At 42.6% G+C, this 22,658-nt stretch overlaps 1 protein-coding gene across 4 annotated transcripts; it reads left to right on the forward strand.

Annotated features, from left to right (window-relative positions):
• The first annotated feature begins 1,052 nt into the window (after positions 1–1,052).
• rfesd (Rieske (Fe-S) domain containing) lies at positions 1,053–8,127 on the forward strand. Of its 4 annotated transcripts, none has more exons than XM_046309822.1 (4): positions 1,053–1,179; positions 3,202–3,392; positions 5,602–5,636; positions 7,301–8,127. In XM_046309822.1, the coding sequence occupies exons 2-4, from the start codon at positions 3,227–3,229 to the stop codon at positions 7,601–7,603; spliced, it is 504 nt and encodes a 167-aa protein (XP_046165778.1). In that variant the 5' UTR covers positions 1,053–1,179; positions 3,202–3,226; the 3' UTR covers positions 7,604–8,127. The 4 variants fall into 4 exon arrangements, with proteins under 4 accessions (XP_046165778.1, XP_046165777.1, XP_046165779.1 ...); XM_046309821.1 differs by lacking the exon at positions 1,053–1,179 and adding an exon at positions 1,190–1,346; XM_046309823.1 differs by lacking the exon at positions 1,053–1,179 and adding an exon at positions 2,089–2,610 and having other exon boundaries at positions 3,205–3,392.
• The last annotated feature ends 14,531 nt before the right edge of the window (positions 8,128–22,658 follow it).

Raw genomic sequence — 22,658 nt, forward strand, 5'->3', positions numbered from 1 at the left:
ATTGTGGGAAATCGCCTCCCCAGTCAGTGCGTATTGACATTCATATCTTTATTTATTTAACTAGGCAAGTCTGTTAAGAAGAAATTCTTATTTATAATGACGGCCTAGGAACAGTGGGTTAATTGCCTTGTTCAGGGGCAGAACAACAGATGTTTACCTTGTCAGCTCTGGGATTCAATCTAGCAACCTTTCGGTTACTGGCCCAACGCTTTAACCATTAGGATACCTGCCGCCCCATGTCATTGATCCACAATCCATAGGTATGGCTGTACAGTGAAATAAGTATGCCCCCAGTGCAATTCTATAGTCTTTAACACATTCACAGTGTGATTTCAACCAATTTTTGTCAAATGAACAAATTGTCTATTGTTGAATTTATATAAGAACATTCCAACCTCGTTAAGCATGATCTATTCCATTATGTCATGATTCCACTATTTGTATTAATTTGCATTACTTTCTTTGGTAGACTTTTATTTTGAAGGCGAATCACAAATCCACTTTGTGGCTAATCCTTATTGTGGCTAGCCTCACATAGGTGGGTCCGAACAACATTAATCAAATAAGAACTGTCTTCGAAATTAGGGATATTTTAGATGATGCCACCTAGCTAGAAAGTTAGCTAACTATAGCTACTAAAATAGGTTGTCGTTTTGCTATGTTTTTGGGGAATAACATTGTTTGCGTCCATCAGCTAGCTAGCTTTTTTTATGACAAGCACTGTTCATAGTTTGGGGAAGTGTGACAGCGGTAGGTGCGCGAGACAACTTTACCAGCGTCATAGCATTACGTATCGGTGAATGGTTGTGACATGAAATACGAGTGATTGTGTAATCAAAAAAATGTATGAGCGTGTTAAATTATAAAGACCAAAACGGCGGGTATGTTCTTGCTCCTCACGTTACCGCGAATCTCATATTGTTTGAAAAAATAACTTTTGAAGATGTCATTGGGATTATTTTTTTTTCTTTTTTTTCTTTCTACAAAACATAAATGCGCCGTTTTCACATATGTAGACACTGGTATTGTCCTGGAGATACTTTATGAGTTTAAAAAGTGGCGGAATTACCCTTTAACACAAAAACAGTGGTAGTCAATGATTGGAAATACATGAGCATTTTCTGCCCATTCGTTTGCTGTCTATTCCTTGGGTGTATAGCTCACAGAAGGGAGAGTGGGGTATGTTGAGCCATTTGTACAGTCAGCATCACTACGTCAAGGGAAATATAGTATTCTTTCAAACAAAAATATCTACATATATTTCAAGATGTGTATCCCTGGAAATAATCAGAAGTCATGTAAACATAGTTTGTCCAAAAATGGGGTAAATTGAGCATCGGGACAGGGTAAGATGAGCCGCCTTATTTGTCCGCTAAATTCTTGATATGTTTAGCATGCCCAGAATCCATGTTGTTAGACAAGATCTTGTGTGCCTCTGCGACTCTATCATAGACTCTCTTTCGCACAGGTACATGGTAATTTTATTTTTTTCAATTCCAATGTACCTCATCAGTGTCATTCGGTCAATTTTTAAAATCCCTTGCTGCTGATCGTATGTACTTTTTCTCTTCTTTCACTTTCTTGGTTGCTCTTTTAAGAACCTCAAGAGGGGCCAGACTTCTGCTTGTTATACGTTTGTATACACGGGACATGGTGGTGTCTGCTCTGTTAACAATAAATTCATATGCATGACACACTGGCTCTGTAGCTCAGTTGGTAGAGCATGGCGCTTGTAACGCCAGGGTAGTGGGTTCGATCCCCGGGACCACCCATACGTAGAATGTATGCACACATGACTGTAAGTCGCTTTGGATAAAAGCGTCTGCTAAATGGCATAAATTATTATTATTATTACACTGCAGAAACACTATGCATATTATGCATAAAACGGACAAATGTAATCAGTATTTGTATGAGGTATGTTGAGCAATTGGCTAGTTTGTTCCCACAATAATCTCAAATGTATTTTTATACGAAGTTGTATACATTCACAACACTTACTTTGAAATTAGCCACTTTTTTTTAGAAATACATTTATTGATATCAGACACTGGACGTAGATCTCCTCATTCTCGCGTTCCGATTGGCTGAAGGGCTACTGGCTATGTAATCTGAAAAAGGGGTCTGGAGTGTTCATAGTGAACATTGATTAAAGGTCCGCTCTCCGAAGGTCATCGCATTAAAACAAACAAAAATATACGAATTAATTAACAACAAGAAAAATGACAGCACACATCTTAAGATAATTAACATGTTGATAGTTAAGATGATTGTTGTATTTTGAAATCTTTAGCAGGCTATCACTTTGCAATTCATGTATGATATATCCATTCACTAAATAATACTGATTGATTAATTTTAAAATACGTAATCCTTTATTTTACAGAGAAAATTATAGTCTGTCTGTGTGAATATCCACCTTGTGTTAGACAGAGATAAGAACAACATCCCCCCCTCCAGAAAGTGAGATGGGTAGATAGGGACAACTGAAATGGACCGGAGGGGCAAGATAACGACATGGTATACCGCCTTATTAGACTAGGCCTCTGGGTTACATATAAAATGAGCTCATTACAACTTCTGCAAGAGAGGAAACAAGCTGCTACCAAGGTAAACATTTAAAAAACACAATTTAACATTGATTTGAAACTGGGAATGGAAACCTGTTTTCACTTTCTGATGGAGAGAGAGGGAGATAGTTTGTTTTTATATCTTCATTAAGGATAAAATACATGTATCTTGTTAGCGTCAATTGATTATGGTTGTGTATCTAAATAGGCCTATTAAATAGAATGCATCAGGGCGACATGAAATATGCAGTTTACTAAATTACATGGTTTAGCCAGAGGGTGTTGGACATGTGGCACAGGCTCCTGCTAATCATACTATTTATGTGCTCTCAGAAATGACTCAACTTGAACTGATATGCTCATTATCTGTAATACATCAAATATGCTCATTATTTGATTTATTTGCATAAAATACTTAAGGGTCAGATTCCATCAAGTATCCATGACAGATTTATACTGTCACTTTTTAATTATATGGACATGCTCACAGACAAATGTTTTGAAGATGTGAGAAATCAAATACATTATGAATTGCATCTGCCTTTTAATCCAAAACATTTTGTTGATGTTTTGTTGATGTTGATGTATTCAACATTAAATATTGAACTGGCACTATATTTTGTACTACAAGCAGTGTTTGGAGTATCATCATACCCATGGAGGACAGGGGAGAGGGGGGAGAGCCTGCAGCCGGTCTGCACTTTGTGGGCACGAAGGAAGACCTGATAAAAGCCAAGCGGTCGTTCAGGACCCTGGAGGGCAGGGACATACTGGTGCTCTATCACAAGGAGATTTTCTATGCTCTGGACTTCCACTGTTACCGTGAGTAGAATAAATGGTCCTTCCTGTGCTTTAAAGATAGCCTAAGTCCCAGATCTGTTTGTGCTGTCTTGACAATTGCCATTACCAACTCCTGGCACCCTGTATATGTGGCGCTAACATGCGTCTTTTGTACTGATATTGTCAACATTATGATTGTGACCACATTTTTTTGATAGGTGTAGACGGTTAATTAATATTGTGATCTAATTTTGATCAGATATTCCTGCCTACCTACGGAGGTACACTCTTTAAAAAAAGGTTCTATCTAGATCCAAAAGGGGTTTTAAGAACCCATTTTGCTTCCAGGTAGAACCCTTTACGTTCCAGATAGAACATAGAACTCTTTCCATGTACAACCCTTTCCATAGAGGTGTAAACAGCACTTTTGTTTGTTGTGCCAATGATAGGAGTTGGGCAAGTCTGCACAAACAGATCTTTGACTCAAGCTAATTCAAAGATGCATTCTGGAACATTCTCAGTAGCGGTTGTTAATGTACAGTGCCTTCAGAAAGTATTCAGACCCCTTGACTTTTTTGTAATTTTGTTACGTTATAGCCTTATTCTAAAATTGATTTTTTTTAAAAATCTCAGCAATCTACACACAATACCCGATAATAACAAAGCGAAAACAGTTTTTTAGACATGCAATGTATTAAATGTATTAAAAACATAAATACCTTATTTACATAAGTATTCCGACCCTTTGCTATGAGACTCGAAATTGAGCTCAGATGCCTCCTGTTTCTATTGGTACACAACTGTCTATAAAAGGTCCCACAGTTGACAGTGCATGTCACAGCAAAAACCAAGCCATGAGGTCGAAGGAATCATCCGTAGACCTCCTAGACAGGATTGTGTCGAGGCACAGGTCTGGGGAAGGGTACCAAAAAATGTATGCAGCATTGAAGGTCCCGAAAAACACAGTGGCCTCCATCATTCTTAGTATATATATGCCATTTAGCAGACGCTTTTATCCAAAGCGACTTACAGTCATGTGTGCATACATTCTACGTATGGGTGGTCCCGGGAATCGAACCCACTACCCTGGCGTTACAAGTGCCATGCTCTACCAACTGAGCTACAGAAGGACCAATGGAAGAAGTTTGGAACCACCAAGATTCTTCCTAGAGCTGGCCGCCCGGCCAAACTGAGCAATCGGGAGAGAAAGGCCTTGGTCAGGGAGGTGACCAAGAACCCGAGGGCTCCAGAGTTCCTCTGTGGAGATGGGATAACCTTCCAGAAGGACATCAATCTCTGCAGCACTCCATTAATCAGGCCTTTATGGTAGAGTGGCCTGAGGGAAGCCACTCCTCAGTGAAAGGCACATGACAGCCTGCTTGGAGTTTGCCAAAGGCACCTAAAGACTCTCATAACTTGAGAAACAAGATTCTCTGGTCTGATGAAACCAAGATTGAACTCTTTGGCCTGAATGCCAAGCGTCACATCTGGAGGAAACCTGCCACCATGGAGGTGGCAGCATCATGCTGTGGGGATGTTTTTCAGCGGCAGGGACTGGGAGACTAGCCGGCATCGAGGCAAAGATGAACAGATCAAAATACAGAGAGAGCTTTGATGAACACCTGCTCAGGACCTCAGATTGGGGTGAAGGTTCACCTTCCAACAGGACAATGAACCTAAGCACATAGCCAAGACAACGCAGGAGTGGCTTCGGGACAAGTCTCTGAATGTCCTTGAGTGGTCCAGCCAGAGCCCGGACTTGAACCCGATTGAACATCTCTGGAGAGACCTGAAAATAGCTGTGCAGCAACGCTCCCCATCCAACCTGACAGAGCTTGAGAGGATCTGCAGAGAAGAATGGGAGAAACTCTCCAAATACAGGTATGCCAAGCTTGTAGCGTCATACCCAAGAAGACCCAAGGCTGTAATCACTCCCAAAGGTGCTCCAACAAAGCCCTCAGCAAAGGGTCTAAGTACTTATGTAAATGTGATATTTCAGTTTTTTTTGTCATTATGGGGTATTGTGTGTACATTGAGGGGGGGGGACAATTTAATCCATTTTAGAACAAGACAGAAAGTCAAGGGGTTTGCACTGGGGAGCATCTTTATACCGGTGTGGTAGATTTACTTTGTTTTCTATGGGATATTTTCCCACATAACATCTGAATGGTGTGTCCAGTCAGCAAATTGTTACAGTGCCATAAACTGTTTTCTTATTCTGCAATACTCTGATCCTTTCCTCCTTGGACAGATGCTGGGGGACCATTGCAAAATGGAGACATAGAGGTGAGTGACTTAGTATTGTAAGCTTGATCCAAATGAATGATCCAGATGAATAAATATCTCAGGTGCCACATACAGCCGTGGTGCCTTTGATCAAGGCACTTAACTCCCAAACTGCTCCAGGGTCGCAGCTCTGCAGCTAGCCCTGTGCCTCTCCCGGCCTGAGTGTGTGTTCATGTGTGTGCAGGGCTGTAACCAGGGTTTGAGTTTAGTGAGGTCCCCCACCCCCTCATTTACTGCATTTATATACAATTAAAACACTTTAAAATGCTATTGGGAGAACAGAAAAAACAAAGCAAAAATTACCCCAGCCTCGATCACGCCTTGAGCACACCGACAGTGTTTTTGCATTTTGGTACACCAGAAGTATTCATTTCCAATGGGACGCTGCGTTTGCCTTGCAGCATTGCATTGCAGAGGCAGTTGCAGTGGGTTCTGTGTGGTGCATTGGTTGGATTTATCAAATTTACGCCTTGATCACACCTACAGTGTTTTGCGCAAAATGGTATGCAGCATCATCTGGATATGTGTGCAACAAAAGTTCCAACTCTCATCTTCTGCTACCATTTCTGTCAAAACGTCTACGCTTACAGTTTGACGCATATGATTGATAAGTCAAATGTATGCACCACACAGAACGCACTGCAACTGCCTCTGCAACGCAATGCTACAAAGCAAACGCAGCGTTCCCATTGGAAATGAATGTACTTCTGTTGTACCGAAATGCAAAACGCTGTCGGTGCGTCGAGGCATTATGGATGGTGTGACGCAATGCTGAGCCTCCAGAGGCACACAAAGGCCAAATTTAGCTCTGTGCCGCATCACGGAGCGCCTCTCAAATGTTTTAACAATACGGAGGGCTTCGTATAGCTCTGCATTGACATGATTGGTTGACGTTAGGTGATGGCGGGAGGTCCTTGACAACTTCACTCACAACAGCGAACAGCTCTGAGCTGCTCCGAGAAACGCAAGAAGTATGATGCCCTGACCTCTGCATAGGCCAGATCACCTTAAATGCTGCACGGCCAATGCAGATTTCGGATTGACCATGTAGTGCCTTCCACTACAATATACATCTCTGCCCGCTGCTTGACACCTGACTATTCATACGCAGCTACTCATCAGTTGTGCACTAATTTCCAGAGAGTCGGTTTAAAAATGGCCTTTTATCCGGCATCTCGCAAACACATCTCGCTTACTTGAGCCGACTCTTAGCTGGTGTTGTTGGTTTCACGGAGATTGGTGAATGTAGGCTACTGCTAAAAACGTAAATCCGGGGGATGCAGGCTAATGTAATGAACAATCCACTGTTCATGATCATTGTCTACTTGTTCGCAAAGAGGCAGGCGCGATTAGAACTCAGTCAGATCAAAAATATAAGCATTCTGAGCTTTGATCACCGCTGGGACCAACATAACCGTAATGGATTTTCTTTATTGTGTACAAAATATTTATTTTTTATTGTTGTACTTTTTTGTGTGTGTTCCAGGTTGGGAACTGTGTCAGCAAAGAAGTAATTGGTTTCAAATTTACAGTTTGCTCCACTATTCATGTACCCTGGTTGGAAACGAGGTACTAGCGACATACCTTTTCCTCTGTACGTGCACGCCCAATCTAAATATAATCTATTTGATAAATACCTTTTCTTGATTTCATTCTTCTTGCAGGAATTTGACGGCAAGCTGTGCATAGTGTGTCCAAAGCACAAGTACAAGATCTCTCTCGCTGAGGGGGAGGGCATCTACAGGGCCACCAACCCTTATGCCCCAGTGTCCACAAAAAAGTGGTACTCCAAGGGCATCAAGCAAAGAGTCCACACGGTGACCGAGACTGACGGGGACGTTTATGTCACACTGTCCCACATGTCCCGTTTTATCGATTCTGACTACTTCCAGGGAGAGAAGGGCAAAGTAGAGAGGGAGAGAATGGAGACCCAAGATTCTTCTAAGAAATCTAACACAACCTCCTGATGGACTGTATGTCAATAGTCTAAAATGGCTACCTCTCCTTGCCTCCTCATCTGCACTGATCTGAAGGGAAGGTAAAGGAGGGAAGGAGGCGAGGAGAGGAAGCCAGGTCCAACTATTAACATACATTTGGGGTTTTCTTGAAGTTTACTTGTCTTCAAATGGGGATATAGTAATTATGGCAACCTTGACATTTGATTTGTGTCCAGAGACTTGAGCAGCCAATCAGATCTCTTACATAAATATGCTAAAGGCAGGATGTGAGTGAACTGAGTTTAAAAACAACCAATCACATGTTTTCTTAATGTATGGGGTAGGGGTAACATTATCAGTTTTTTTTTTGTATACATTTCATACATTCCACAAGAATCTTTTTTTATGTGTTTTAAGCTGTTACGTTATCTTATACAGAATATCTCACTCACTGCTCAGCCGACTTGTGAATTGTAGCTCCTTCTCACGTGGGATGAGTTAAGTCTACAGAGCACAACACTCCTGGGGTTCAGTAATAAAGCTAATAAAATGAGTGCTGATGGCTTGTTTTCTTTTGGTTTGGATGTGTAGCAGCCTATTATATAATGGCATTATGTCCCAGTGGGGATGAGCAGGATTAAGAAGTAGGCCTAAGTAAGATGTGTATTCAGTGCTTCACAGCAGCCTTGAACTCCCCTTTCTCTTGTTCATAGGAATAACTATTGATATTGTTAACATTTAACTCAATTAAATCTGTGGAAAGAGAAAATAACCCAGAAACTCATTAATTACAATAATGCAGAAAAATACACTGAGTACACAAAACATTAAGAACACCTGCTCTTTCCAAGACATACTGACCAGGTGAATCCAGGTGAAAGCTATAATTCTTTATTGATGTCTCTTGTGAAATTCACTTTAACCTGTCTCCTCCTCTTCATCTAAACTGATTTAAGAAGGATTTTCAAGCTTTGAGACATGAATTGTGTATGTATGCCATTCAGAGGGTGAATGGGCAAGACAAAATATTGAAGTTCCTTTGAATGGGATATGGTAGTAGGTGTCAGGTGCACCGGCTTGCGTCAAGAACTGCAACACTGCTGGGTTTTTCAGCATCAACGGTTTCCCATGTGTATCAAGAATGGTCCACCACCCAAAGGATATCCAGCCAACTTACATTTACATTTACATTTAAGTCATTTAGCAGAACTTGACATAACTGTAGGAAGCATTGGGGTCAACATGGGCCATCATCCCTGTGGAACACTCGACACCTTGTAGATTCCATGCCCCGATGAATTTAGTAAATTTAGTGTATCTGCATGCATGTATTGCTATTGTAATAGGCTACATGTGTATCTCGAAAGGATAGCCAATAGACATGTGTCAGTTTCCTCTCTCTGAGAACGTTTTCAGCAGGTTGCAGCAGAACCAACCCAGCCGCTGCATCAATGGTCTGCAATAAGCACCAAATTAACATTATCCCCAGGACATAAATTCATTAATTTAAGAAAAAGATATTAATTACAAGAAAAACGTTCTGATGGGATGAAATGATAACCAAAAACATGGAAAACGTACACTGTTCAAATAGAAAGACTCAAAACACCATCATTGTGTACTGAAACCATGAAAAGTAGTGCACCTAAACTAAGATCTGGTGTTTGGATGGGCTTTGAATGTAAACCTAATGTAAGTATTTTGTTTTAAAACAGAATGGAAGCACTCTTAAACACTCAAAAGTGGATCTTCAATCTGAATATTGGCGTTTTTAAAAGTATTGTGGGAAAAAATGTGGGGTTTCAGTACAAAAATATTGTTTGCAGACTCTCACATAATCCTTTCCAGTGACTCATTTTAGAAATGTATTGAGTGTAAGAGCCAGAGCTGATATATTTCTCCATGGTTTGCTGAAATATGTTCATATTTTAAAGAGGATACAGAAATGTAATACTTTTCCTAGGGTAGACAATGGCACTAGGCATAGATTATTACAGTTTCCAGGCTCATTGTGAGATTATAAATTATGTTACAATCAAAATACTTCAAGTAAGTAAATTATAGTAGAGGACACATGTATAAAGCTGGTGTATGTGTGATAATATGGATTTGAACCTGGGTCTCCTGCTTGTCAAAACACTGCCTTAGTTCATTCAGCCAGTCTTCAGTCCTAACAGCTGTGCTGACTACCATTGTTACATTGAGCACATTGGGGCCGATTCAGTCTTGAGATAAATAGACTTAACATGGATTTGAGTCAATAAAACATGGACATTTGTTTTACTTGATCCATGTTAAATCAACATATGTGCACCTATATTTTTTTCAATACTTTATTTAGACAGATTAGAAACAGAAGGAGTGAAGGTGAGATATGCGGAAGTGGGGATTAAACCCACTCAAGTATATATCCACATGACTTGTAAGGAACTTGTAAATCACATTGAGTTAAACTCTGGGTCCCCATATCAGAAGACACATGTTTAGATTAAAGGTCAAATGTGAATTTCAAACATTGTGCTGCCATACTGATCAGAATTCCCACAGTCTGGGGCATGGGAGGTGGAGAGAGGGCATTCACAGCAGGAGTGATTATTCTTTGTTCTTGTGTAAAAAACAGGCAAGTGTATGTGCCTCCCCTCTCTTCGGGTCCTTCGCAAACTCAGACAGGCGAAAGCACACCAAACGCTCAGGTGAAACTTTCCAAAACAATCCAATAAAGTGTACGTCAATGAAAACTTGAGTACAAAATGTTTTCACATTGAAGAAGGAAACAGAAAAGGAATTCACTCAACATTAACATGTGTTTTGTGTAGCATTTCGGACGCTAATGGTTCAAGTCAAGCTGTCAAGTCAGGTTTTAGTCAATAGTGTAATAAGTCCAAGCCAAGCAGCCATTTTGATTAATTGATCAGTTTTCTTTACGCTAAATGTAGTTGTCAATTGACACGTTGTTTTGTGCATGTTTTTTAAATGCAAATTGCATCCGTTTTAGTTAATACTGCTGCCTTGTTTGCCTACTAGCTTTATGAGCTTCATCATTTTTTTATGCTTGCCCCACATGCTGCTACAGTGAATAGCCACTGCTAGTCTGCTCTAGGTTTCGCCTTTCATGCCACATTATACCCTACTTTAAAATGTAATGTTATCTTGTTGCTATATTTGCATAGCTTTATTAACATATTTGGATTATGCTTATTGATAATGATATGTTATAATTGTGTATTCATATATCGATGTATTCATATTATAACAGTTAATAAGTAATGATGTATTGTGATACTATTTCTCTGTCTCCACCCAGAAAATCATGAATATGGGTCAATTCTAACCAAAGCCAATCAAGACAAGGATCAGACTAATACCGACTGAAATGTCAATGTTCTCATCTAGCTCAATCCATTGCAACATGCACCATCTGAATATAAATACTCAGGTCAGAGATGTAGTTTGTACATGTGTAGAGTCATAACTACATCTCTGCCTATCTTCTCTAACCAGAATCCCACCGTAGATGGTCATCTTTCAGCAGCCCTATCTATACCTCTCATTCTTTACATGTATATTGTAGTACACTTAAGCCTCTTTCTATTGGCACTTTGAAGTCAACCCAGGTTGAGCTGGCATTGGTGGGCTAGCTCAAATTGCGTTTCCACTGCCTCCAGAAATGAGAAATTATGTCATGTTGCTAGATAGCCAATATGTGACTGCAGTTGGCTTCGCTGATGTTGCTAGCTAGCAGAATGTTGAAGAATTTAATTCGCCCTCACCATGCTGCATTTAACTTTACTCTATACTGCTGTCAGTGCCAGTCAGACTCCGAGCCATGCATTTAGCTTGCTAACGTTAGCTAGCTGGTTAGCGTCGTCACTAGCATTGCTAGCTAGCTTAATTCCTACCTTGACATTGGCTATTAGCTAGCTAGCTAACCAAGCAAACCAGACGACAGGCTTGATAAAATGTAGCTAGCTAGCTAGTTTTCAATGCGACCAGGACAGCTAACATTCCTGCTTAGTTCGCCTGCTAGTTTTTTTCAACTCTGATTGGCTAGCATTTGAGGTCTGACTGGTCTCATACGCGTTTATTGTGTAGTGCAAAAATGAATGAAGAATCCAGCTATGGTGGTAATTTGTGTCATGTCTGACTACTGCAGTCCTGCTTGTCCATGAACTAGCTAACAGCAACAAGCCCAGAATAACTATCTAATGTTGTCAGTATCCAGCAGTAATTAACTTGGTGGTTGTAAAATATTTATATATAACAACCTTGGTGGTTGTATAGTAATGGCGTCACCAGCCCGTCACTCGACCCAACTCGAATTTGGCCGTAATTGGAAATTGGGCAGGACTCCAATTACATTAGAGTGGAGCCATTCCACGTCGCCTTTTGCCTTGTAAGGGAAATGCCCAGACGCTCCGACGCTGAGAAGGTCCTGTACTTTCCCCAATCAAGCATTGGACCTGCAATTTACTGTACAACAACACCCAATCCTGAGAATACGAATACGCTAAATATGTTTCAGATCTTGGAACTGTCTTTATCAATCTACAAATGTGAATGACCTGTTAAGGTTTTGTTGTCATTTTATAAAATGCAAAGAAAATAAAGCATTTAAAGCTTCAATGTACTCATGAAATATTACTCTGGACAAACTTACAAAAGTATATTTTCACCAAACAATCCTTTCTCGTGTTCTTTGTTTGAGCATAATACTTTGACCTTTTGGAATTACCAATGAGAGGTTTATCAGCACCCCATACAAGAGCAGGGAACACAATAAGAGCGACTCTCATTTACAGTATTTTGAAACTCCAGAAGAAGGGATCTAATTCTGCACTACACAGGATTCGAAACACCAAAATAGTGTTTTGCAGCTTTAAAGAAAGGAAACAACACCAAACGAGAAGGGAACTAATTCTGTGCTAGATAGGATTCTAAACATTGTTATAGTATTTAGAATCTTTAAAGAAAGGATATGACAACAAAAAGAAGGGAGCTAATTCTGTGCTAGACAGGATTCTAAACACTGTTAAAGTATTTAGAAACTTTAAAGAGGAAACAACACCAAAAGAGAATGGAACTAATTCTGTGCTAGACAGGATTCTACACACGATTATAATATTTTTAAGCTTTTAAAGAGGAAACAACACACTATAACAGTGTTTGGAATCTTTAAAGAGAGGAAACAACACCAAAAGGGAAAGGATTTAATTCTGCACTAAACAGGACTTGAAACACCATAATGTTTTCAACCCTTTCTGGTAGTGCTCCCTGTCTCTGACAAGGTCTTGCACAACTCTTGATTAAGTGGTACAACACACTGTATCATTTTTCAGAACATCTCAGGGTCATGTTTTATTAATACTCCAACAAAGTTAAGGTTTTGTCTCCTTTAAGTTGGTGGCATCTCAGTTGCCACTAGTTTTAGTGTTTCAAAGGACTTCATTTTAACAGTGTAGCATGTGACAGGTGTAAAGGGACCAACCATGAAGTTACCAAACTACTGAAGAAGATTATCCCCTAAAATGGGTTTAGGGGATAGCTAGCAACTTATGAATAATTACCCATTCCTATAATTGAGCAGTGGTGACCCATCATTCAGGGCTACCCCACCTGTTTTGAGACTCACATTTTTAGCATATTATTTTGGCATTAATACGTGTCACATATATGTTTGCAAACACTGTAAGAAAAAACATAATTGAGTTAACAAAGCGGTATACAAACATGGTCACTTTTTTACTTAATTGAGTAAGGCATCTCCAAAATTTGCGACCAAGCTTTAACTTCCTGACTGATGTCTTGAGATGTTTCTTCAATATATCCACATAATGTTCCTCCCTCATGATGTCATCTATTTTGTGAAGTGCACCAGTCCCTCTTGCAGAAAAGCACACAGACAACATGATGCTGCCACCCCCGTGTTTCACAGTTGGGATGTTGTTCTTCGCCTTGCAAGCCTCCCCATTTTTCCTCCAAACATAACGATGGTCATTATGACCAAACAGTTCTATTTTTGTGTCAACAGACCAGAGGACATTTCTCCAAAAAGTATGATCTTTGTCCCCATGAGCAGTTGCAAACCCCAGAGTGGCCTTTCAGGTTATGTTGATATAGGACTCGTTTTACTGTGGATATAGATACTTTTGTACCTGTTTCCTCCAGCATCATCACAAGGTCCTTTGCTGTTGTTCTGGGATTGATTTGCACTTTTCGCACTAAAGTATGTTCATCTCTAGGAGACAGAACGCGTCTACTTCCTGAGAGGTATGACGGCTGCGTGGTCCCATGGTGTTTATACTTGCGTACTATTGTTTGTACAGATGGTACCTTCAGGCATTTGGAAATTGCTCCCAAGGATGAAACAGATTTGTGGAGGTCTAAAAAAACCAATTTCAGAGGTCTTGGATGATTTCTTCTGATTTTCCCATGATGTCAAGCAAAGAGGTACTGAGTTTGAAGGTAGTCCTTGAAATACATCCACAGGTACACCTCCAATTGACTCAAATTATGTCAGTTAGCCTATCAGAAGCTTCTAAAGCCATGACATCATTTTCTGCAATTTTCCAAGCTGTTTAAAGGCACAGTCAACTTGATGTGTATGTTAACTTCTGATCCACTAGAATTGTGATACAGTGAATTATAAGTGAAATAATCTGTCTGTAAACAATTGTTGGAAAAATTACTTGTGTCTTGAACAAAGTAGATGTCCGATACGACTTGCCAAAACTATAGTTTGTTAACAAGAAATTTGTGGAGTGGTTGAAAAATTTGTTTTAATGACTCCCACCTAAGTGTATGTAAACTTCTGACTTCAGCTGTATGTAGGACATATACTGAAAATAAATATAAATGCAACATGTAAAGTGTTGGTCCCATGTTTCATGAGCTGAAATAAAAGATCCCAGAATTTTTCCATACATACAAAAAGCTTATTTCTCTCAAATTTTGTGCAAATTTGTTTGTCATCCCTGTTAGTAATCATTTCTCCTTTGCCAAGACAATCCATCCACCTGAAATGTGTGGCATATCTAGAAGCTGATTAAACAGCATGTGAATTACACAGGTGCACCTTGTGCTGGGGACAATAAAAGGCCACTTTAAAATGTGCAGTGTTGTCACACAACACAATGCTACACAAGTTTTGAGGGACCGTACAATTGGCATGCTGACTGCAGGAATGTCCACCAGAGCTGTTACCAGATAACTAAATGTTCATTTCTCTACCATAAGCCGCTTTCAACGTCGTTTTAGAGAATTTGGCAGTCCGTTCAGCCGGCCTCACATCCACAGACCATGTGTAACTATGCCAGCCCAGGACTTCCATTTCCCGGCTTCTTCACCTGCGGAAACGTCTGAGACCAGCCAATCGGGCAGCTGATGAAACTGAAGAATATTTCTGTCTGTAATAAAGCCCTTTTGTGGGGACATTCTCTGATTGGTTGGGCCTGGCTCCCAAGTGAGTGGGCCTATGCCCTTCCAGGCCCACCCATGGCTGCGCCCCTGCCCAGTCATGTGAAATCCATAGATTAGAGCCTAATGAATTTATTTAAATTGACTGGTTTCCTTATCTGAACTGTAACTCAGTAAAATCGTTGAAATTGGTGCATGTTGCATTTCTATTTTTGTTCAGTATAGAATAGTGCAATGCGACTTCAAATTCAACATGCAAACTAAAGAGGTCCGTAAAATAATCTTAGTGTCCCCTTTGTCTCTTTGAATAGCAACATACTATGAGCCAGTTTCTCACCACAAAGGAGCATAATTATCAGTCGGGTTGAGAGTGATAGGCTTAGTTGTGCTTAATCGCCTGTGGAATAGCAGAAGTCAGTGGCCAGAAATTTGTGTGGGGGGCATATGAATATGCTCTTGTTAATGATCTCGTTCTCTTCTGCTGACCTGCAGTAACCTCCGATGCACGCTGATAGAGCCTCTGTCCCCTTATGTGACGCATTGTATTGCATCAAGACAAGACAAAGCCCAAGGTAACACGAATAAGAAAGCTCAACACGAAATAACTAAGAAATGGAATATTAAAATATGCTAATGCTTTTAACAAACATTGGGATGCACAATCAAACAATGCTGAATTAGCAAAAAATATATATTTTTAGGGGTCATGCCATGAAAAGGTAGTCTAATAGGCTCTTATGCCTTGATCCACTGATAGATTTATTGCGCAAAATAGTATGCAGCATCATCTGAATATGTTTGTAACAGAAGTTCAACATTCACTTTCTGCTACCATTTCTGTCGAGCCGGCTACGCATACAGTTTGACACATATGTTTGATAAATACAAGGTAGGCACCACACAGAACACACTGCAACTGAATCTGCAACAGAATGCTGCAAGACAAACATAGAGTTCCATTGGAAATTAATGTACTTCTGGTGTACCAAATTGCAACAGCACTTTCAGTGTGACCGAGTCATTATGTGCTGACCACACCGCACATTATGTGCTGACCACACCGCTTGAGTTACAAAATAAATGTACACATTCTTGTTATTCAATCATTGCGTCCAAACTGCTTGCTTGTCAATGAGCGTCTGCAAAGCCAGACACTAAAATAGAACTTGGTTCTATTTGTGATGCTTGAAGCGCTGCAAGAACTGCCTCACCCATCTCCTCATTGATTTTTAGGAGCATATACCACTTGGGTGATTGTTAAGGGAATTTTTATCAATGATGACTAATTATGTATACATTTCAATCAGGACTGACTAATCCGAATACTAGTATGTTACTGTACATGTATGAATTTTCTCTCTTGCTCCCAGTATTGAATTTAATGTAGTCAAGAGTTTAGAACGGTCTGTTCCTTGGTACAAATGAATGAACTATCTCCAGACTGTCTAGAATGCTTATCTACACTGACTGACCTTGGCTCTAGGCGAGGAGGGAAGGCTTGAGAGCTATAGAGCCTTTCTACCAGTGTCAAGAAGAGACGGAACATTTAGAAAACGCTGACGTCATTTTCAGTTTATAACCTGTGGTAAAATGTGTATGTACTCAGTACTCTCTTGAATAAAGGCTGTTACTTGACTTTAAGACCGGGACTCTGTCCATTCCTATAAAATAAGGGTCTTACAAATCCTTATGAATTGACAGAGTGTTTCATTTTAATTGGGAATTAAAACAGAGGAATTAAATTCCTTCAACAGTGATTTAAGCAATAAGGCCCGAGGTGGTGTGGTATATGGCCAATATACCACGGCTAAGGGGTGTTCTTATGCATGACGCAACACGGAGTGCCTGGACACAGCCCTTAGCCATGGTATATTGGCCATATATCACAAATCCCATAGGTGCCTTATTGCTATTATAAATGGGTTACTGACGTAATTAGAGAAGTAAAAATGTATGTTCTGGCATACTCGTGGTATACGGTCTAATATACCACAGCTGTCAGCCAATCAGCATTCAGGGCTCGATCCACCCAATTTATAATGAAAGATGAACTGATGTCCACACTTCAGTCCAGTTGGTGGTGGTAATGCACTTTAAAGTTGGTTGCCAACCACCATATAAAGTCCAAAGAAGAACAAGATGACTGAAGGAGGAGAGATCACTAGAAATTTACTCGGTTTACCCTTTTATCTGTGGATTAATTGTCGGAGTAGAGGACCTTGTGCATTTCAGGTAAAATAACAACCCAATGTTTATATCCCAGGACAAATTAACTAGCAACAGCAAGCTAGCTAGCTAAATTTCCATGAATATTTAATGCTTTTCGACCTGTCCCCAAATTACTATAGTTGGTTCAGAGTTTGTTTGATATTTGAACCTGCATGTCCTGATCACGTCTGGTGTGGATGGACAAAATCAACATGAGCATGATGGCGCACACAGAGCATGCGCACACCCGATCTAGTCAGCATGTTAGGCTACACACACAAAAAAATAATTCTAGTGCCAAATTGGGGTTATTTGGCTTGTAACCATAGCAGATACCTTTTGGGTGCTATATTGAACTATTTCTTTGAAGGTTCTATAAAGAACCATGCTCATGGGGTTCTAAATGGAACATTAATGGTGCTATAAAGAACCCTTTCCTAAGGTTCTACAAAGAACGGTTCTATATAGCATGAAAAACGGCTCCGCTATTGTTCCAACCTTTTTTGGGTTTATATAGAACCCTTGTTAATGGTTCTATAAAGAAATTTTCTCAATCTCAAAGGTTAAAAACACGTTTGAAGAACCATACATGTTTTTTTCCTTCTGGTTAGCTATATTATAATGTTAAAATTACATAGGTGTTAATATTGTGTTAATTGACAAGTTGAATCATGTGTGCTGGTGTCATGACTCCTACCGAAGGTGGCTCCCCTTCTTGTTCGGGTGGCACCTGGCGGTCGTCGTCACCGGCCTACTAGCTGACACTGATCCTTTTGTTTGGGTGGCGTCGTTTTCACCGGTGTGGTGAATTAAAAAGTATCGCTATCTTGAACTCTCTGTTTCCTGCGCCTGACTTCTTCCTCCACTACACCCCAGGCATTACAGAATCCCGCACCATTAAGAATGGAGTCAGCAGGAGCAGCTGCCAACCCCCTCCCATCGATGGAGGAACGTGTCCTCCACCACACCACCGTCCTCCATTGGATCGGATCAGGAATGGACCAGATGATGGAGAGAATGGACCGATGGGAGAGGAGTGGTCTCCTCTCTCCACCTTCAGGTCCCCCAGCTCTGGATTCCCCTTCTCCTCTCTCCCCATACCCCCGGCTCCAGTGCTCTCCGTCTTGCGCTCCCGAGGGAATATGATTGAGCGGCGGCGGGGTGTCAAGTGTTCTTGCTCCAACTGGAACCTTACCTGGCGACCGTGAGGCCCACTCCCTCGGGAGCGGAGAGGGTGAGTGTCCTCGTCTCCTGCCTGATGGGTCGTGCTTTGGAGTGGACAAACGCGGTCTGGAATGGCCCAGACTCGGCGAAGGAGCACTACCCGGAATTCACCCGGAGAGCGACTGTTCCACCTTAGGCAGGAGAAGAGGAGCGCCCAGGTTTATGCCTTGGAGGTCCGGACCTTGGCCGCTGGGTCTGGGTGGAACGACAGGGCCCTGATAGACCACTACCGGTGTAATCTCCGGGAGGACGTTCGCAGGGAGCTAGCGTGTCGGGACACCGCTCTCTCCCTAGATTAACTTATCGATTCAGGTGCAGCTGGGAACTTTATGGATCACGGCCTCGCCATCAAGTTGGGTGTTCCGCTCGTGCCGATAGATTCTCCCTTCCCCGTGCACTCCCTAGATAGCCGGCCATTATGGTCAGGGTTGGTCAGGGAGGCCACGGTTCCACTGGACATGGTGACGCAGGGGAATCATAGGGAGCGAATTAGTCTCTTCATTATCGATTTGCCTGTGTTTCCAGTGGTGCTGGGGATTCCCTGGCTGGCCAATCACAATCCCAAGATTTCGCAGAGACAGGGGATTCTCCAGGGGTGGTCAGAGGAGTGTTCTGGGAGGTGTCTGGGAGTTTCCATCTGTGCCACGTCGGTGGAGAGTCCAGATCAGGGTTCCACGGTGCGCATCCCCCCCGAATATGCCGATTTGGCAATCACTTTCAGTAAAAAGAGTGCGACTAAATTACCACCTCATCGACCGGGAGGGGATTGTGCGATAAATCTCCAGGTAAACGCTGGGCTTCCCAAGAGTCACATGTACCCATTGTCCCAGGAGGAGACGTTGGCTATGGAGTCATATGTTACGGAATCTCTGGGACATTCAGCCCTCCATCTCACCCGTCTCCTCGAGTTTCTTTTTTGTGAAGAAAAAGGAGGGAGGTCTGCGTCCGTGCATTGATTATAGAAGTCTAAATGCCATCACAGTGGGGTTTAGTTACTGTTAGGAATTTTATGAATAAATGACTAAACAATATCCCCATTTTAAATAGAACTGTAACTAAGTAAACTATACCCTGTTTTACAATATCTGATTAATAATGTTAGTTCATAAAGAAGGGATTATGTGGCATGAACAAGGAGTAATTAAACATAATGAACACCATGCCAACTAGTCTGGGGAGGAATGGGTTGTGGGTTAAGTAAGCAGATAGGGTTGTTAACCTATGGTTGAACCGACGAGACTTAGATAAGGCAGTGAGTGCTTTCCTAGGTTTTCTGTTAACTAGAATTATCAGCTAAGTGGTGATCGATAATGGTGAGGGGTCAAGAGTTAATTCAGTTATGTTGTGTGTCCTGTGTGTGTTAGTGGGTCAGAATGAACTTTTAAAGTTGCTCTGTCTTGGTCGGGAGAAGGAGATTCATTCACCAATGACGTCATATTTTGTATATAAGCTATTGTTCGTGGTAACATGGTAGCGCGCTCCGCGAATAAATACTATTATCCATTTTTGATAAGACTGGTCTCCGTCTATTTTATGCAAATAATAATCTTACAAATTCTCATAAAATAGACTAAGTGAATTCAATTAATGAAAACATATTGGAAATAATGAAATTACAGTAACAGTTACCCACTACCTCTCATCGCTACGGCGGTGGAATCATTTCACGGAAAACAGTTTTTCACAAAACTGGATCTCAGGAGCGTGTATAGTCTGGTGCGTATTTGGGATAGAGACAAGTGGAAAACCACGTTTAGTACCACATCGGGCCACTATGAGTACCTCGCCATGCCGTATGGGTTAAAGAATGCTCCCGCCGTCTTTCAATCCTTTGTAAACGAGATTCTCAGGGACCTGCATGGGCAGGGTGTGGTTGTTTATATCGATGATATTCTGATCTTTTCCGCCACCCGCGCTGCGCATGTGTCTCTGGTACGCAAGGTGCTTGGTAGACTGCTGGAGCATGACCTATACATCAAGGCTGAGAAGTGTGTGTTCTCCAAACGAGCCGTCTCCTTCCTGGGTTATCGCATTTCCACCTCGGGGGTGGTGATGGAGTGTGACTGCATTAAGGCTGTGCGTAATTGGCTGACTCCTACCACGGTGAAGGAGGTGCAGCGGTTCTTTGGGTTTGCCAATTACTACTGGAGGTTTATCCAGGGTTTTGGCCAGTTAGCGGCCCCATTACCTCACTGCCGAAGGGGGGCGATGCATTTGCGGTGGTCGGCAGAGGTGGATGCACCCGTGTTGGCGCACCCGGACCCCTCTCTAGCATTCATAGTGGGGGTGGACGCGTCTGAGGCTGGGGTGGGTGCTGTGCTATCACAGTGCTCGGGTACGCCACCAAAACTCTGCCTCTGCACTTTCTTTTCGAGGAAGCTCAGTCCGGTGGAGCGTAACTATGATGTGGGGGACCGGGAGTTGTTAGCGGTGGTCAAGGCCCTGAGGGTGTGGAGGCACTGGCTTGAGGGGGCTAAGCACCCCTTTCTCATCTGGACCGATCACCAGAATCTGGAGTATATTTGGGCAGCTAGGAGACTGAATCCACGTCAGGCAAGGTGGGCCATGTTCTTCACCCGATTCAGGTTTACTCTGTCGTATAGACCAGGCTCCCTGAACGTAAAGGCTCATGCGCTATTCCGTCTTTATGACACGGAGGATCGGTCCACCGAGCCTACTCCCATCCTTCCAGCCTCGAGTCTGATGGCACCAGTGTTATGGGAGGTGGACTCTGACATCGAGCAGGCGTTACGGGCGGAGCCTGTGCCTCCTCAGTGTCCGGCTGGGCGTAAGTATGTGCCGCTTGGTGTTCGGGAACAACTGATTTGGTGGGCTCACACCCTACCCTCATTGGGTCATCCTGGGGTGATGAGGACATTGCGGGGCCTCCGGGGGAAGTATTGGTGGCCTTGGCTAGGGACGTTAGGGTTTATGTCTCTGTCTATTCAGTGTGCACCCAGAGTAAGGCTCCTAGGCTCCTTCCTAGAGGGAAGTTACACCCCCTCCCCGTTCCACAACGGCCATGGTCTCACTTATCAGTAGATATCCTGACCGATCTCCCCATGTCTCAAGGGAAAACTACGGTTTTGCTGGTTGTGGATCGGTTTTCTAAGTTCTGCCGTCTCCTCCCGTTGCCCGGTCTCCCTACAGCCCTACAGACTGCGGAGGCGTTATTCACCCACGTCTTCCGGCACTACGGGGTGCCGGAGGACATCGTCTCTGATCAGGGTCCCCAGTTCACGTCCCGGGTATGGAGGGCGTTCATGGAGCGTCTGGGGGTCTCGGTCAGCCTGACCTCCGGTTATCACCCCGAGAGTAATGGGCAGGTGGAGAGAGTGAGCCAGGAGGTGGGTAGGTTTCTGCGGTCGTATTGCCAGGACCGACCCAGCGAGTGGTCTAGGTATGTCCCATAGGCGGAAACCTACCCCTCCGCTTGCCCTGCCGGAAGCTGGCGCCGCAATGTGTGGGGCCCTTCAAAGTCCTGAGGAGGATAAACGAGGTGTGTTATCGATTACAACTCCCTTCCTATTATCGTATTAACCCCTTGTTTCATGTGTCTCTCCTCAGGCCGGTGGTAGCTGGTCCCCTGCAGGATGGTGAGGTGCCGGAGGTCCCTCCTCCCCCTCTGGACATCGAGGGGTCCCCGGCGTACACGATACGGGCCATTCTGGACTCGAGACGCCGGGTGAAGGGCCTGCAGTACCTCGTGGACTGGGAGGGGTACGGTCCGGAGGAGAGGTGCTGGGTACCGGTGGGGGACATCTTGGATCCGTCAATGTTGAGGGATTTCCATCGCCTCTACCCGGATCGCCCTGCGCTTCGCCCTCCAGGTCGCCCTCGAGGCCAGTGTCGGCGTTGCTAAGCATTTGAGTGCAAAGTTTGCAACTCTTTCTTCTGAAGACATGAATATAAATATGTAAACATAGTCTGCTATGTCAGTCATAGTGAAGGTCTTTGACTCCTCTGCATCAATAGGGTTGGAACCATAGCCGCGGGAAGTAGGGGTGTTGAGGGCGCTGCAGCACCCAGGATAACATACAAAAATACAAAAAAATATATTTTAAATCATCACTGCACCCCCACCCCCAAACTACTTCACGTGGCTATGGTTGGAACCATGGTCTTCCATACACTGAACTAAAGCAAATGCATCACACAATCCAAAACATGTTACACTTCACCCCCTTTTGACCTCTACATCCAAGTCAGAACACCACTGTGACTGCGGACTCAGACTGTG

Source organism: Oncorhynchus gorbuscha, linkage group LG18 (assembly GCF_021184085.1).
Source record: "Oncorhynchus gorbuscha isolate QuinsamMale2020 ecotype Even-year linkage group LG18, OgorEven_v1.0, whole genome shotgun sequence".
NCBI lineage: Eukaryota > Metazoa > Chordata > Actinopteri > Salmoniformes > Salmonidae > Oncorhynchus > Oncorhynchus gorbuscha.